The sequence below is a fragment of the Morchella sextelata genome (genome assembly GCF_020137385.1).
Source record: "Morchella sextelata strain SCLS chromosome Unknown scls_15, whole genome shotgun sequence".
Classification (NCBI taxonomy): Eukaryota; Fungi; Ascomycota; class Pezizomycetes; order Pezizales; family Morchellaceae; genus Morchella; species Morchella sextelata.
The window spans coordinates 1,308,726-1,326,407 of NW_025408630.1; the positions used below are offsets into that span (position 1 = coordinate 1,308,726).

At 46.5% G+C, this 17,682-nt stretch overlaps 5 protein-coding genes across 5 annotated transcripts; 4 read left to right on the forward strand and 1 right to left on the reverse strand.

The window, feature by feature from the left end:
- Positions 1-1,491: 1,491 nt before the first annotated feature.
- Positions 1,492-2,000, forward strand: H6S33_003634 (uncharacterized protein; the record flags this gene model as incomplete). The annotated part of the gene is made up of 3 exons (XM_044834998.1): positions 1,492-1,652; positions 1,716-1,845; positions 1,917-2,000. The coding sequence occupies 3 exons, from the start codon at positions 1,492-1,494 to the stop codon at positions 1,998-2,000; spliced, it is 375 nt and encodes a 124-aa protein (XP_044691995.1).
- Positions 2,001-3,242: 1,242 nt separating this feature from the next.
- On the forward strand, positions 3,243-4,270 carry H6S33_003635 (uncharacterized protein; the record flags this gene model as incomplete). Its single annotated transcript, XM_044834999.1, has 5 exons — positions 3,243-3,277; positions 3,336-3,363; positions 3,440-3,640; positions 3,763-3,954; positions 4,151-4,270. The coding sequence occupies 5 exons, from the start codon at positions 3,243-3,245 to the stop codon at positions 4,268-4,270; spliced, it is 576 nt and encodes a 191-aa protein (XP_044691996.1).
- A 2,679-nt stretch (positions 4,271-6,949) lies between these two features.
- On the forward strand, positions 6,950-9,918 carry H6S33_003636 (uncharacterized protein; the record flags this gene model as incomplete). Its single annotated transcript, XM_044835000.1, has 4 exons — positions 6,950-7,453; positions 7,561-7,778; positions 7,928-9,428; positions 9,481-9,918. The coding sequence occupies 4 exons, from the start codon at positions 6,950-6,952 to the stop codon at positions 9,916-9,918; spliced, it is 2,661 nt and encodes an 886-aa protein (XP_044691997.1).
- A 1,789-nt stretch (positions 9,919-11,707) lies between these two features.
- H6S33_003637 (uncharacterized protein) lies at positions 11,708-13,290 on the forward strand (the record flags this gene model as incomplete). The annotated part of the gene is made up of 7 exons (XM_044835001.1): positions 11,708-11,854; positions 11,967-12,020; positions 12,105-12,177; positions 12,231-12,490; positions 12,552-12,674; positions 12,737-13,112; positions 13,238-13,290. The coding sequence occupies 7 exons, from the start codon at positions 11,708-11,710 to the stop codon at positions 13,288-13,290; spliced, it is 1,086 nt and encodes a 361-aa protein (XP_044691998.1).
- Positions 13,291-15,592: 2,302 nt separating this feature from the next.
- On the reverse strand, positions 15,593-17,363 carry H6S33_003638 (uncharacterized protein; the record flags this gene model as incomplete). Its single annotated transcript, XM_044835002.1, has 6 exons — positions 15,593-16,191; positions 16,245-16,778; positions 16,836-16,889; positions 16,946-17,049; positions 17,098-17,260; positions 17,324-17,363. The coding sequence occupies 6 exons, from the start codon at positions 17,361-17,363 to the stop codon at positions 15,593-15,595; spliced, it is 1,494 nt and encodes a 497-aa protein (XP_044691999.1).
- Between the last annotated feature and the right edge of the window lie 319 nt (positions 17,364-17,682).

The following is a 17,682-nucleotide window of genomic DNA, read 5'->3' on the forward strand; positions in this document are numbered from 1 at the left end:
AATTCATTGGCCGTCTGGATTTACCCGCCTCGATCTGATGAAGAATTTGGAGACGAAGGAATCACATCGGTAAATACGCTTGGAAATTTCCTGGTTTTCGCAATGTTCCAGGAGCTTTGTGCCAAAAATAAGACTACATGTATGTATGGTACCGAGAAACCTATCATAATTCCACCTTCTCGAAATTCCATCCCTACCAAACTTCCAGCAGATGGAGGGAACGATACCTGTAGTTTATTAACAAATACCTCTCTCTCTCAATTCTATCCCTACGATAATTCCCGCAAAATTCGGCCACCACGGGGGTGGAATTATGATAGGTTTTGTATGTAGGTACATCATACACGTAGAATGTTGTAGATACTGCATGTACTCATGAAGCTTTAATCACATACCATCACTCGTGCTGCGTCGTAGATTATAAAGCATGCTCCTACCCGAGCCCTATACTGCGGTAATGCTCCTAACAAAATATAATCAAAACATTGACAATCGTACGCGTATTTAAACTAGATGTATGTATGTACATGTACATACTTACATGTGATTGCCAAATTTTCTTTTGTGTCCAGTTGTTTTCTTCCTCATCCGGAAATATTGGAGTGCTACATCTTCAGACGAAGCAACGGTCCTAAAACCTCGGCTCTGTTCGGACGGACGTGGTATTCAATACTGTGGTAAATTCAAATTCGGTTGCATGGTATCATGCTCTGAGATAAAACCAAGTAACTATTCGTCAAAGACAAAAGTGTTCGGATTGAGTTGAGATATTGTTGGGTAGAGGCATGAAGATACGAGACAACGGGAAATAAATACCTCTAGAGGTATTTGTTAAACCATGGTATTTTGTGGCGTATTCATGGTATCAAAGCCAATAACTTGGGCCATCCGAACACTCAAATACTACACTGGCTTACAGTGCACCTGTTAATACCATGGTATTGAGGTGAAGTCGTTAACGCGTTGCGACTCTTCCATATCAAGAAGAATAGGTTTGCAGGACACAAGAAAAATACTGCAAGTACATATGGGTGTCGATCTAGCAGAACCGTCCGCACAGCCAAATCCTTATTCCGAAGAACCACACAACGGATAAATTCCAAATCTTCCTAAAGCTCAGAGAACCTTGGTGAGGGCCCAGAATTAATTTTTCAACCATTTGTCCCATCAATTAGAGGCTGTACAGTGCGGTAGCGAACAGGTGAGGCCTCGTTGCGTTGCCACACAGGTACCTTTTGCTAGATCGACACCCATATGTATATACTTCGGGTTAGGCATGGTGCCAAGAAGATATCTCTTCAGGGTTAGGGTTACGAGATTCATGTAAACTGGGGCTAGACTACTTCTCCAGCTCATAGCCTAGCCCAGGTCCCATCCATCACCTCCAACACCTGCTCCTCTATCCACAAGACCTAAAGATTTCACTGTTCAGAAATGGGTTCAGTTGTCCTCCCTCATCTCAAGACTGGCTGGCATGTCGATCAAGCCATTATGTCCGAAGACGACCGTCTGGTCGTGATTCGCTTCGGCCGCGACTGGGATCCTGATTGCATGCGACAAGATGAGATGCTGTATCGCATTGCGGACAAGGTCAAGAACTTTGCAGTCATCTATCTTTGCGATATTGATGAAGTCCCTGATTTCAACAAGATGTTCGTTCCCTCCCTCAGCTTAGGTGGCCTGATCACACAAACTAACTACTATTTACTATGTAGGTACGAGCTTTACGATCCCTTGACAATCATGTTTTTCTTCAGAAATAAGCATATGATGTGCGATTTTGGAACCGGGAACAACAACAAAATGAATTGGGTACTGGAGGATAAGCAGGAACTAATCGATATTGTATATCACCCTTGTTTTTTAACTACAAATACTAGCGAAGCTCTATTATAGAACTAATGTGCTGTGTCTAGATCGAGACTATCTATAAGGGAGCAAGAAAAGGAAGAGGTCTCGTCGTCAGCCCGAAGGACTACAGTACAAGATACCGCTATTAGCCCTAGCTACTATACTTCTTCGGCCTCACTGTGGGCGTTTCTTGGCCGAGTCTCGCTTATAGCGGGTATTCAGGAGGGATTCGTCCTGGCGTATGTTGACTTTGGCACATAAATGTTCGCCCCTTCTTCTTGTGATTCGTTTTGTATACTCTAGGATTAACAATTTTTATACAACCAAGATTCCCCAAGCTTGTTTTCTCAGACTTAGAGAATGATGCCAAGATTAGAAGCGAGATCTGTTTTGAGAATAGATGTGGACTGTGAACTCTTGGATATTGTGCATTATTGGTGCCTTAACCCTCAGATTCACACTACTAGTGAGAACACGGTCATAGATATGTACATACATGTACATACTTTATATTCCAATGGAAGTCAACTATCTACTTAGAAGGTTGCGAGACAGTGACGGTGACGGTGACTCAGGCATGTCGGAACGGACCGAAAAGCTTGGCCTGCGATTAACCGTGATTCCGCTCTAATCTCATATGTCGCCATCACGTGTCTTGCTGAGCACTTTTGACTTATAACCGTCAGTCTCGTCAACTCATCCCATGGAATACCGCCATCTAGTGGAACTGATGTCCCAATAGCAGTTCATTGGACCACATATAATTCCAATCGAGAGATATTTTTCAAAGCACCTAAGCCCTGAGTATAAAGCATCAATCGATCTTCTAGATGCGTCTCATGAGAGGTTTTCAAATAGTCCATGCGTAGATGCACCCGGTTTCATTGCTTTGAAACAACCAATTGCGTCTAGTTCATGTTGGGTTGTTGATGACGACGGACTATGGACTTCAGATCTAAGTTGTAGCGATTTCCACTATTCAGATAAGATCTAGATTATTCATATTAATACGAATATCAAACACTATTACTTCTTTTAGCACACTCGAAATTACGTTTTCGTAACCCAGCAATTCACCATATCCCTTTGTCAGATCTATAAATATGAGTCTTTCAACATTGGGATCATTATTAAATACTACTGTAGTATAACCCGCTAAGGGAGTAAGGGGTTTTCAGGATCACCAGATAAGGTAATAGGTACATACATGTACATGTAGGTAGCTCACGAGGCATGAGCACACAGTCTTGGCAAACTCAGCAGTACCTACACTATTGTCTTGGCAGCTCACGCTGCCAGAACCTCTCAAGCAAGCTTCTCCCACGATAACGAAACTCAAAGACAACTAACCCATCTCACCCCTCCTCGCTCACGAGGACCCACGCAACACAATGTCAGCGAACAAAGCTGCCCGCATCGGCGAAGAGTAAGCAAGCCCCTCGAAGCTCGCTTCCGCCGGAATAAACGCTGACGGATTTCGTCAGAGTATGGAAGACTCGTATCGACAAAGTGGTTCGTTTGCCCGTTCACCCCATGCAACTAGTGGCTAGCAACGGAACCGGACTGTTAAGCTGATTCTTCTGTACAGAACGCAGAACTAGTCACCTTAACTTACGGGTCTATCGTCGCTCAACTCTGCAAAGATTATGAGGGCGATTATATCGAAGTAAATAAACAACTCGAGAAGATGGGTTATAACATTGGACTGCGATTGATCGAGGACTTTCTGGCAAAAACCAATATGGGGAAGTGTATAAACTTCAAAGAGACTGCTGAGACTATCTCAAAGGTATATCAAACTTCCTAGATATTCTGGGGCCGGAATGAAACGAATCCGTCGGCCGCCACACTATCGGGAATGTTCCATCCTTACAAAGCTTTGCTGACAGTCTGCTACGTGGCGATATGCAGATCGGATTCAAAGTGTTTTTGAATATAACACCGACTGTAACAAACTGGACGACAGACGGGAAGCAATTTTCACTCACCTTTGAGGAGAACCCATTGGCGGATTTCGTCGAGCTACCGGATGATGGGAGGGCACAAAACGAGCTCTGGTATTCAAATCTTTTGTGTGGGGTCCTGAGAGGCTCCTTGGAAATGGTCAGTTACCCCTGCCTTCTTCTAAATCTGGGACATATACGTGACGGAGCAGACAAAAGCCTTTTAAGCTTGCATTTTCTTATTTTCCTCTCTCTTTGCTTTCTTTCACTTGGAGCTCTCATGATATAATATTACACTTAAATCTAAGCAACAGTAGGCTGACTCGGCATGGATGATGGCGATTTATGGAATATAGGTACAAATGCAGGTTGATGCACATTTTGTAAGTGATGTTCTTCGAGGTAATGAGGTGACTGAGATGCGAGTCACCCTCATTAGGACCATCGATGATGAGTTGCCTCCAGGTGAAGACTGAGGTGTACCGTAGAAATATTACAATGGATTGGGCCACTACTCAATTAATAGACATTTGGCAACAAACCCCCTTAGAGCAGCCACAAACCAGTTGAGTATTAGTAACAGGATGCCTTATTATTGGATCATTGGACTGTATGCGCTTTTGTTTCTGTTTCTTCTCAATTTTCGTTATTGCTATTGGCGTGCATGCTACGCGAGGTGGACGAGGTTATCACGAGGGAGTCTCGTGGTGGTGGTGGAGGTGAGCCTACATTACTCGCCCACTCAGAATCATAGTGACCTGACTCCCACTCTTTGTGATTCATATATTAGCAAAACACCCCCGCGAAGCGGTGATTTTACATTCAAGATAATATTAGCCAAATCTCTGGAGAAGTTATTTACTTTCTTCACCTCGATCTCGTGCTCTTGATGGAGCAAAGACTTATAAAAACAGAGAGGGAGTGTGTAGTTACATATGTATGCAGTAATATTGAGCACATGATCGATCGGGTTCGAGATGTTCCATGTTTCCCCTCTCCTAACGTTTCCTCTGTCCAGGTCTTGTGTATTCGTACTGAGGATAAGGAGCACGCGTACCAGCGCGCAATCGTATCTTTTTTCATGGTCAGGTCTAGTTGGAAGTGAAGCGATGGATTGAATTGACGGAGCAGATCTTCCTCCGCGTGCGCATCTTCTGCACAGCGCACATCTCTCAGTTGCTCTCTTCCGTCAACCCTTAGATCCTCGCGACTTCCCTTGTAGATATTCTTCTCTTTCAACCACAAACCCGTTGCTTATAATAAGTGGAACAGTTATCTGGGCTTGACCAACAATTCAGTACCCATTGATACAATTATCAACGTGAAGCCCCCCCTGTAAGTTGAATTAGAATCGGGTTTGCCATCATCCCTTATTTCCCTGATCATTTTCGATCTCTTTGGCTCCCCACCACCCGGATTTTTAATTTTTTGCTCCCACACATCCACTACAACCCTAACCCATGCCACACCCATCATAGTACTGCGTTGCCAGTCCTCCCACCACGCCCGCCCGCCCGCTGCCTCTTGCTCGACAACCTGCTGGTACTGCTTGCTTGACAGAGTGCTTGCGTTGCTGCCAGTGCCAACCTCTTTTTTCCGACCCCCGTGTCGTGTCTGCGTTGTCGTTATTGTTGAACGAACCGAGAAGAGCAGAGCAGCCCTACCAGACATCCAAGAGAAGAGAAGAGCTAGATACCACAAGAACTACAGCTCACCCACTTACCATTTTATTTTTATTTTTATTTTATTTTCTTGTCTTTGAAGGGGTAGAGTTGAACTGAGCTTCGCACGACATTCTCATACCCTATTTTCACCAAAGAAATCCCACTACTACATACATTAGAGAGAGGGAGAGGGACTACTTTTACCTCTAGATCTATCTACGTTACAACGAGAAGGTCCAAATTGTCAGAATTTCTATCGGACCATTCCGTTCATTACCAGGCCACTTTCACAGACCCAGCAAACACGGGACTGATTCTTTTTTTTTGTTCTCCTGGGGTGTTCAAAATACCGTAGCAGCAACGGGGTGGTGTTCTAGTCAGTAGGTGTAGTAACCATCATATTTGGGAGGGTTTCGATCCCGCGGCCAACCCGCTCATTTACTACTACTACCCATTGCTACTGCTGCTACTGCTGCTACTGCTACTGCTACTACCTACGTACCCTACTACGTACATCTTACTTACCCCCCTCCAACCCCTCGCGGCACACTTTACCTGCCAAATCCGACTCAGCTCACCCCAGGTCTCTCGTGCGCACCGTTCGCCCTGGCGATCCCACTTGTCGAACATCGCCGTTCTGTTCTCGCGACTCGCGTCTCTGCGTTGCGAAAATACAATCGCAACAGCTACTGCTACTACTATTGCCCACAGAAGCAACAGCAGAAGCTATAGGAGAAGTGAGAAGTGAACAGTGAGGAATACGCACTGGTGGATTACAGCATTTTATATTGAATTTCTATAGTTTATAGCCTAGCGCTAGCATCCGCCCTCGACCGCTCTTGCCCGCGGTAGCAGCTTCTGTCTGTCTCTCCTCGCTTACTTACCACAGCAGCAAAGCAACAGTACTTACTTACCTTACTCACCACCCCCATACCTTTAAACCACCACACACAACTTCTCCTCCCCAGCCTCTATCTACTGTAAGAGAAGTTCACTGGTTATCATCCACCCCCCACCCCCTACCAGTAGTCCCTGCATTTCTCTTGCTCTCCCATCGTTTTCATCTCTCTCGCGTAAATTCACACTCTCGCTTTACAACACCGATCTTGTTTTTTTTTACCTCTCGCTTCTCGCTTTATTTCTCTACCTGCACGTACACATACACAGCTCTTTCTTTCGTGCAGCAGGCGTTGCTGTACCTTTCGTCGTCTCGACAAGGTCGTGGTTTTGCCGCTCGCCTCCCCCCAAGAAAAAAAAGTGTGGCTGATCGAACCTTGTTGCCATCGCCCATCGCGACCGAGAGAGATTTCGCCTCTTCCCCTAACAGCAGCAACCGAAGCAACACCACCTCCCACCTCTCAACCACGCTACGCTACACTGCACTGCACCATCAAACTCAATCAACACCTCAATAATCCGACTATTGAGTTATAAATATTAACCCATATCGATACCAATAATCCTGTGAAGTCTCACTTTCATCCCTTCACCATGAGCATGGGAATGGGAGCCATCGGGGGACCTCCCGCTGGCATGAACATGAATATGAATGGCGGTGCCCCCCCTCCTCGTGGTGCGCCCTCAAGCAACGATAAGACGCTACTAAACACATACATATATGACTATTTCCTTAAGAACGGATACATAGAATGTGCGCGGTCATTAATCAATGAAGCGGATATATCAACAACTCCAAACAGCCAAAGAAACAGTCCGTCGCGTCGAGCGCAAAAACACGACTCTGATGGCAACGCCGTTAATGGTGATGACAACGCGATGGACACCGGCGAGGGCCCTAGTCAGCGAAAGAATGAGGATCCAGACGATCCGAATAAAGATCGAGCAGATGGCTTACCTCTACCAAAACTCCCCGCGAACTGTCCTCAGGGCTCGTTCCTGTTCGACTGGTGGTGCCTATTTTGGGATATTTTTGGTGCCAGAAACGGTGTAGGAAAGAGTTCCATCGCTGCAGGGTCCTATGTTACCCAGACACAGGTAAGGACTTCTTGGCGACTTCTACATTCCTCATGATCGTCTGCGATAGAGTTCCCGGCGATTATGAGTGACGTCGTTGTTCAGGTACTAATTTCTTTTTCTTATAGGCAACGCAACGATTCAGACAGGAACAGCTTCTTCGTCAGATGAATCCCCAACAACAACACGCGCTCATGACAGGGCAAGTACCCAGTCAATTGATGAACCTGGGAAATCAGCAGTACCGGAATCAGATGATGCAGATGCAGCCGGGGGTGCTTCCTAACGGGGCGATGAACCAGGATGGTGCCGGCGGCGGCGAAATGAGTATGCAAAACAAAAATCTGTTAGCAAGGACTGCTATGATGAATAACAATAGAAAGTTGTAAACAACCTTTTTCTTATGTCTCTGGATGCCTGCAGCTTCAGTAGGCATTGATTACTGTGCAAGGTACTATCAAATATTCAATTGCTGACAAAATTCACTTTTCACAGGACACCACTGCAAATTGCTGGTCTCAAGACTCAACAGCATATGATGGTGCAAGCTGCCATGCAGCGCGAAAGTGGAGAAATTAATGACATGAACGGCCAGCAGCCACGGCCTCAATCCCCGGCTGCCGGACATAATGCTGGGTCGCCAAAGAGAATGCGATTGGAAAATGGACAGTACCAGGAAGTCGGGAATGGTCGGGGTGCTCCGCAAGGTACACCACAGAGTGCCGCTTCTGCGTCCCAGGCGCATCAGTTGCTCATCGCAAATGGGATTGACCCAAACCGATTGACTCATCAGCAATTTCAAGCCTTCCAAGGCCAGAACCCAATTACCCAACAAAAATCAATCCAGCTATATGCCCAGAATTTGGCTGCACATGCGGGTAGAGCTGTGACGGCTCTTCAGGGTGGCCCACCGAAAGGTATGGCAAACGCCCAGCAGAACCCGCCACACGGCGCTCCCATGATGCCTCAGACCTCCGAGGGCGCTCCGCTAGGGATGAGTGATTTCTATGCTACAACACCTGGTGGTATGCGGGCTGGTGGCATGGGAGCTGGCACTGGAAATCATGCTTTGCAAGACTATCAAATGCAACTGATGCTTCTTGAGCAACAGAATAAGAAGCGTTTGGCTATGGCCCGTGCCGAGCAAGATAGCATCGCACATCATAGTGATGGACAACGCCGAATGGAGCAAGGTTTCTCGCAGAGTATGTCTCCAAATAGTCGGGCTGCTCCGTCGCCACAGACTCCGGGCAACCCGAAGATGACAGGAACACCAAAAATGCCAAACCAAGGCGGCCCAGGTTCGCCAATGCCGGAAGGCCCAATGCCTGGTCATGTCCAACAACGAAACTCGCCAGCTGCCATGGGCTTTAATGGCCAGCTTCAACAAGGCGGGCAGCAAGATATGATGTATAACGAAATGAAAAATTCATTGGGTATAATGAGCAATGCGAATCCCGGTGGTGCACCTAATGGGATGCGACCGCCTAGCTCTCACCCGGGTTTCGCTGCTCAAATGAGTCAGGTTGAAATGAACCAGATGAATGCAAACCTTCGTGCACAGGCCGGCCGTGGAGTACCAGTCGGAAACGTATGGCAGCAGCAACAGGCCCAACAGCAATTGCAGATGCAGCAGCAGGCTCAGATCACTGCGCAGCAACAGGCCGCTCAACAGGCCCAGCAGCAGGCCCAACAACAGGCCCAGCAGCAACAGCAGCAGCAGCAGCAGCAGCAGGCCCAGCAGCAGGCCCAGCAGCAACAAGCTGGAGGGCCACAATCTGGCCAGCCCCAGGCGCAGATTGGCACTCCCCAACCTGCTAGGCAGAACCTTCCTCATCAAACGATGCCTCCGCCACCATCGGTACCGCCAGGCGCACCGGCCAATGCGCGCACTCAGCCGTCGTCGCCTCAGGTTGCAGTTCAACAACCGCCGACACCAACACAAAGTCACAAGGCGAATCCTAAAGGAAAGGCTGGAAGAGAAGCTGGGAAGAAGGTGAGCTTTCGATATGTGTATTCTTTTTCCTATTCGAGCTAATTCTAAACAGCAACGGCCAAATAAGAAAAATGGCGGTGCAGCTCCTCAACCGACAGGTCCAGTGGGAACCCCATCCTCAGAACCACCTACGCCAACCACTCCACAACATCAAAACTCCTTTTCGCAGAACCCGAGACCGGTCGGTTTTGCACCCGGACAGAACGTCACCGGCCAACCTCCTCAACAGCCGACCCCTAACCCAGCTCACGCCGCACCACCGGCACCAGTTCCAGGGCCGGCTGACGTGGGGGCAGGATTTTCTTTGGGGGGTGAAGGTGACATCAATCTTGATTTCACTGGTTTCCCGGGTGACCCATCGGATAATCTCTTGGATACCTTTGATTTCGACTCCTTTTTGAACACCGAGGATACCAACGGAAGTATCGGGTATGATGGAATAGGAGGTTGGACGAATGACACAGTAGAAGCCTCTGCTGGCGAATCATGATAGGCTACGTCTCGTAATCTGGAGTGAGTGATTTTCGTGGTTGTACTATTTCATCTGTGGAGTCAGCGTTGTGGTGTTTAGGGCTCTCTTTCCTCCAGCCTCCTTTTTTTCCTTCTCAGTGAGCTCACTTTCAGATCAACCCCATCAGGATTTTTCACTTTTTTTTTTTTCGTTTATTAGTATTATTATAACGGCGAATGACGGCGTTTTTGCTTCGATACTTATTCTCGACATGACGTCTGTCATTGTTCTGTTTGTTTTTCCTTACCTCTTGTACTTGAGTAATGGGGTGGAAATATCTATACGGGAAGCACGTGATCATGAGGCGTGTAGGGGCTATTGATGGATGGTATTTATTGCAAATGGAATGGCATGATTAGGTTCTCGAGGGAGGAAAAAAGGAGGGTTGATAAGGGATGATGGACTGTCGACGAAGGACCGGCTTTCAAGCTTTTTTTTTGTCTTTTTTATTTTTGGTTTATCGAGTTTCTTTCTGTTGTGTTTATTTAATCCGTGCGTTTGCGTTTTTTGTTTTTTCTTGATATTTTCTTTACCGTTTAACCTTCTCCGTCGTATGGAGTTTGTCAAGACATTCCCTACTTTTTTTTTTCTCTTTGGGCTATCCTTGGCTGGGAAAATACGGCTGGATTGTTTGGGGACATCTTTCGAAATTTTCTCCGTTCTTATTCAACTACATATCTCACAATATCCTTCATCCTGGCTGGTGGCCCTCTATAAAAATTCTGTCTTGTCTCTATCTCTACTGCACTGGTATTCTTCGATACCGACATCTTTTTCTTCGTTTTTGCAAAAAAAAAAAAAAAAATCCATCGCGTGGATCCTCGGGGGGGAATTTCTTGTTAATTATTTATAGTTTTTCTTTTATTTTTTATTTTTCATTTCTTCATTTTCTCTTTTACCTTCAATAAAACCCCTCTTTACCAACTTTTCCTGTTTCATCGTTTATTTCGACTCTCACAAAGGCAACTTCGAGTTTTAGGACATCATCCCCATCTGTTTTCTCACCCTTTATTTACTGCAAGCTGAACCATTTTTTGTGTTTTTCTTTTTTTTTTCTTCCGTTATATGTTGGAGAAGAGGACCGTGATCAAATTTTACTTTTTTTCTATCCGTGCTTGTTTGAAAAAGTGAGGAGTGGGGAAGGGTAGGCATACAGATCAGGAGAAACACCTGCCCTGTCTGCGGTGAACAATGTGTGTGTGTGTGTGTGTGTGTGTGTGTGTGTAGTGTGTGTTAACTGCCCAATTAGAAAGACGACAAAAAAAATTCATTGTATTATTGTTCCATAGTCCCACAGGTACTTCAGTAGAGGGAGGATCCCAACCAACCAGTCAATAGAGAAGAGTCTGTCAGTACCTAGTGCAGTCTGTAGTAATAACAACAGTTCCAACCTCCCCTCCCAGCAACCCCTGTGGATCCATCCCTAAACCCCTACCTGTAAGTTGTAACACCAGTAATACCGCACCTGAGCCAGGGGTTTAGTAACCTTAGTCCCATCTTTGTCAGGCAAGAGCCGCACCAGGTCCAACCCCAAATCTTCACACAAACCCAACTCAACCAATCCAACGTGCGCTCCACCCAACCCGCCAAGCAGCTCCCATCCATACATCCATCTCATCCAACCCCCCCACGAAACTACCACACGCGACGCCTGCTATCCCTTGGGAAACCTTACCTGCCCGTCCACCACCACCTTTAGCACCATTATCGCGAAGGAAAAACAAGCAACGCCCATACAATCCTCCCTCTCCCTTCCATCATCCCCAAGATGGCCTCATCAGATAAGCGCAAAGCACCCGAAGCATTTGGGACGAATCAGCTCGTCAAAAGGACAAAAACACCCGTTACCGAGGGAGCGTCAACAGCAGTTTCAGTCGTGGGAAGTTCGGCAGGAAATGGCGCGCTCATACAGGCGGTATGTTGTTATTCTTCCTGTGTTCTTGACAGAATGGGTTATTGAAGGAAGGAATCGTTGTTTTTGCCAAAAAGGATGTTTTGCTGATGTGAACTGTGAATGGACGATATAGGTACCGAGGACTTCGGCGCTGCAAGCTCCGATTATGGAATTGACAGGGCATTCGGTATGGCTATAATATCTTTCTTTGAAATTGGGATATTTCTGGATGGAAAGGGGAGTGGTTTATTAATGGCATGGGTGTTTGTAGAAAGAGGTGTTTGCGGTACGGTTCGATCCTACTGGCCAAAACATTGCGTCTGGGTCTGCCGACCAGTCAATCTGTATGTTAACATCTCTATCCGTCTTGTCTGGCTACCTCTAATTCTCAAGCCAGTGGTCTGGAAAACATACGGTGACTGCCCGAACTACCTGTCCCTGACGGGGCATAAGGGGCCTGTTCTAGACCTTCAGTGGTCCCGCGACTCTGCAATTATATTTTCTGCCTCAACGGATGCGATGCTTGCCTCATGGGATGTAGAGAATGGGCAGAGGATAAGGAGATATGTCGGTCATGAAGATATCGTAAACGCGTTGGATGTGACACGGAGAGGACCAGAGCTGATCGTCAGTGCGAGTGATGACGGCACTATTGGGGTGTGTTTATCATTTCTCTACTTTCAACCCTCTCCACTATAAACATACTAACCCGTTGTAGATTTGGGACCCAAGGCAAAAGGAGTGTATCGACTATTTGGACACAAAATTCCCAGTCACCTCAGTAGCCATTAGTGAGGCTGGGAATGAGTTGTTTAGCGGGGGGATCGATAACGATATCAAGGTAAGCCCTTTCTCCTATACCGCATCTTCACATATGTTCATCTACTAACAAACCACTATCAGGCATGGGATCTGCGAAAACGTGCCGTGGCGTATACTTTGCGTGGCCACACAGATACAGTCACCTCCCTCTCCGTTTCTCCAGATGGCCAAGCCCTCCTTTCAAACAGCATGGACAGCACCGTCCGAACATGGGACATCCGTGCCTTTGCACCCGCAAACCGTTTGATCAACATCTTTGAGGGCGCTCCCAGTGGCATCGAAAAGAATCTTATTAGAGCATCTTGGTCTCCCAAAGGTGATAAAGTCGGTGCAGGTAGTGGTGATGGTAGCGTTGCTGTTTGGGAGGCGGAGTCGAAGAAGCTCCTATACAAGCTCCCAGGACACCGAGGCACAGTAAATGACATGAGGTTTTCGCCGATCGAAGGCGAGCCGATAAGTAAGTCGATTCTTCTTCCCCCTGTTTGGGTGGTATGGGAAAGAGGGGGGGCGGGGAGGAAAGAGGGGGAAGACGAGGGGATGGGGTGGTGGTAATGGGTGGGCTAATGTGAGAGGTGTTAATAGTCGTGTCTGCGTCGTCGGATAAGAATTTGTTGTTGGGCGAGTTGGGGAAGTAGGTACATGTAGTACTTAGTATTGTAGTAGTACTTTTACTTGTTGGCTAATGTTGTGAAACGAATTTTCTGGGAGAGGGAGAGAAAGGCAAGGGATTATCCGATGGTAAAGAGCGGTGCAAAAAATTATATTTGGAGGCGACTAGGGTGATGATCATGTACGATAGCTAACTACTTTATATTTCTCTTTTCTTATATCTTCTTCTCTTTCTTTCTTTCAATACTTGAACTTCAAAAACTGCGTTCCTTTTAGCTAAACATTTCCTTAAACTCTCATCTTCCTTTTTTTCTTCTCTTTTTTCTACTCTTTCCTTTGTAGATTTACATGACTTCGCCATCACCAGAAAATGGGATGGGATGGGCGTGGACATGGCAAGAATTGACACCTGTTACGATACGAACTCAATCGATATCTTTTCAAAACATAACATAAATCCACAAAGAAAAAAAGAAAAACAAAATGAGGGGTAAATACACGTTTCGAGACCCGTGGATGAAGAAGAGGGGGTTGTTTTGCTTTCCGATCTGTCGGTTTTGTGTTGTGTTACTTTCCCGCACTTGGGCCTCCTCTCTGCGCCGCACATGGAGATGCAAAGCTTAAGCCAACTGTCAAAACTTTTATCCCCCTGTATGGCAAGGGAAAGCTTGTTCAGAAACAGCGGCCGTGTAGGTGGCGGAGTAGCAGCTGTCAGCGAGGTTTGCGGATCATGTTTTCTCACTCGGCCACCACCACTACTGCCCTCGACAATATCAGGCTGAATACTATGGCACGAGGCGTAGAAAGAATATGCAGTAGTAAATTCATGTTTTGAAATACTGCTCGAAGCTGGTGTTGCTACCGTGTAAGATTTATTAACACCACCCCCACGTGATCATGATATACGCATCACTAATTAATTAAGGGCACGCCACTCAAGGCAGGCCAATGTCTCGTTGCTGGGGCACCGAACTGCGATATCCTCACTCGGGCCTTGTGAACTACTTGTATAAACACCGGTGCCCAATGCATCGGTGATCTCGAACCAACAAGGGATGTGAATGTATTCACTTTAACCCCATGCTCGATCCTATCTCTGCGCATGTATGGAATGGGCTCAGGATTACTACTTCTACCCAATTAGAGTTTTATCTTCAAGTACTATTCACCAATCAACCCTCGTAGCAGCTGTCTTTAAAGGTTAGAGGGAAGTTTGGAATTATTTACAAACCTGATTACATGCAGTTCAAGACCTCAATAGAAGAAAGCAACGGGTCAAGTATTCGACCTTTCGAGAGTGTAGTTAGCCGGTATATATGGAGAATCGAATCATTGTTGTTTAATTATATGCAAATCTAGGTCATGAAAATATAACGTATATTGTATCTTCAGAGCTACATGTAGTACTGTACTCCCCTCCAACCGCCGCCAACGCTCCCAAACATAAGGAAATAAACAACTGCGAAATATTCCAACACAATTCCCTTCTTCGTTTCTGACACCATATATATGCCCCTCGTTGGTTAGTGGCGTCTCTTTGAAATGTTCTTTCCCTCTTACTCTGGAGAGTCGAATCTGGCCGTGTATGACATGCATTATAGTTATCACAACGCGTACCCGGATATATATCCTCTCTCTGGACACTTCTCTAGATCTTCTCGAAGGATTTATTGGACTAAGCTATGGACTTGGGCTGAAATGTGACTCGGGAGAGAATAGCAAGATAACGTGTCTTCGCAATTGTTAGCAAATCCATCTGCCTTCATTTGATTAAAATCCCGATAGGATATATGAGTAGATTTACCCCTAACCCTACCTACCATTCGTGGCTCAAGTATTACTGTAGGTGCCCAAGTTAGTACTGCACAATTCTGCTCTGACAGGATATATGACTAAGGTGGCACTCATCAGACGTCACTCGCTCCACGTTTTCATGCATGGTTAATCCCTGCATGGGGGGCTTTCACCAAGAAGTCGCCCTGTCCAGATTAGGAATGGAATGGAATGACGGGAAGCTAAAATCGCCCGTAAAGTTAGTAGCTCCGTGAAATTGCTTGATCATTTAAGACCTTTTTGACGTCACACGGGACACTTTGGAATTCACTCTGCTTTGTTTTGTTTACGGACTGAGTTATCTTATCTGCCATAAACAATTCAAATACATATAGTCACATACCGCAGTACTAGACTTAGAAAATTATAAAATAAGAGCAAATCATCATTCATTTACTACATTATTTTGATACCCATCCAATGAAAACAAACGACCGTGACATAAAACGTCACAACACATGTCAATACGTATCCCAGCCAAACTGCATTCTCACCTTATCTAAAATACCTATAATCCGGGTTTTCATCACCCAGACCCCTCTTCTCCACCTCTGTTGCGCCACTATACTTACTAACACCTCTCTCTCTTTTACTATTCTCCATCGTCACTGCGGTATAATATATCACACAGCTCAGCGCGCTCAACAGACTGAACGCCAACCCGATGCTATATCCACTCGTATAGTACGGAGCATCCTTCGACAAGAAAGAATACGTTGCAATAATGCCCCCGATGTTTCCGAACCCGACCTGCCACGCCGTACCAATGGCGCGCCGGTGGTGGCCGCCAAGGTTAGTGTTGAACCAGCAAACCACCACCGGCATGGCTGAGTATGTGCCCATTGCGAGGAGGAACAACGCCGCGTACTGGAGATTTGTGTTGTCGTGCACAGCGAGTAGGATGCAGAAACCGGCAACAGCGATTGCAATGGGGATCAGTGTAAAGAGGAAGCGGTGCTTAAACCGATCGGAGAGGACCGCGATCACCATTGCAAAGACGAAGGCGCAGGCCCAAGGCGGGACGGAGTGCAACTGTGTTTGAATCGCGTCGTGGCCAAGCTGCTTGACGATTGTGGGCGCGAAGTAGGCATATCCTTTATTTAAGTCAGCTAGTTGCTAGTAAGGGTAGGAGAGCGGGGAGTAATACCATATGCAGGGACAATGAGACCAAAATACATGAACCCGCCGACAAAAATCTTGTAGTCCTTGAAGACATTCACTACATCCTTGAGTGTCATCTTCTCCTCCCTCGCGCTTTCACCCACATCTACCTGCAGCCTCTTCTTCACGAATGCACGTTCCTCCTCCGAGAGGAACTTTGCCTCCTCTGGGAAGTCTGTGATTATAAAGTAGAACAGAAACGACACCACGCATGTCAGCAGTCCTTCCAAGATAAAGATCCACCGCCACCCATTCCACCCATTGACGCCCTCCATCTTGCCAATCGCGCTGGCCAGGAGACCACCGAATGCGCCTGCGAGCGATGTGGACCCGAAGAAGAAGGAGTACCGCTTTTGCGCTTCGGACCGCTTATACCACATTGCAATCAGGTAGAAGCAGCCGGGAAACATGCCGGACTCAAAGACTCCGAGAAAGAAGCGTGTGGCGAGGAGGCCAGAGTAGTTCTTTACGAGACCTTGTAGCATCGTGGTGAGCCCAAAAAGGAACATGCAGAGAGAGACTACTAGATGTTAGTGAACCGATACTGCGCGCGGTGCATGCGATAGAAAGAGCTTACGCCATAGATGAGGCTTGAGACGCTTGAGTAAGATATTGGAAGGAATTTCGCAGACTGGCAATTGATGTCAGTAATATAAACTATAATTACGGAGGTGTTGGAGACAATACTGATATAAGGAACGAAGAATATCGTCAATGCAGTATTATACTCCACGCCGCCTAGGCTTAAATCCTCCTTCAGCCCAAAGATCGCAGCATTGGAGATATTAACACTATGATGAGTCAGAAAACAGCACTCCCAAGATGACGTTTGAACATACCGGTCCAGGAAAGCTAGCAAGTACAAAATACAGAGTACAGGCAGCAACCGTATATCAATCTTCCTCATGAGCTTGCGCTCATCGATGCCTGGCGGTGGGATAGCATCATTAACTTGCTGGGGAATCGCAGACTCCTCAAATGAGGCCGAGGAAGGCGTGGAATCTATATCATGTGTGAGTAAGCGCGACGAATTCAGTAATGGCATAGTTGGGAATTTATTATTACCAGTACCGCCAACGGGCTCTTTCTCTCGATCCATCTGCATCTCTGTCCTTTTCGTCGATAGCTATACTGAGATTGAAACAATAACGGACTCAGTAGGATCCAAGATTCAGGAAGAGAGAAGAGTGAGTAAGTTAACAATGAAAACTCTCACAACTGAACAGCAAGGAACGGGGATAACGCGCATTGTGCCGAGGACCCGGCAGGGGGAGGGGGGTTGAAAAAAGGTTGAGCTTGATCAGATTTCTACCGAAAACCTGGGGGAGCGGCGGATTAGGCTCCTCTTTTGGTTAGGCAAGGCAATTTGGGGTCAGCTATTGGGCACCATCAACGTTCCGCTCCTCCTATCATTAACTATTTGG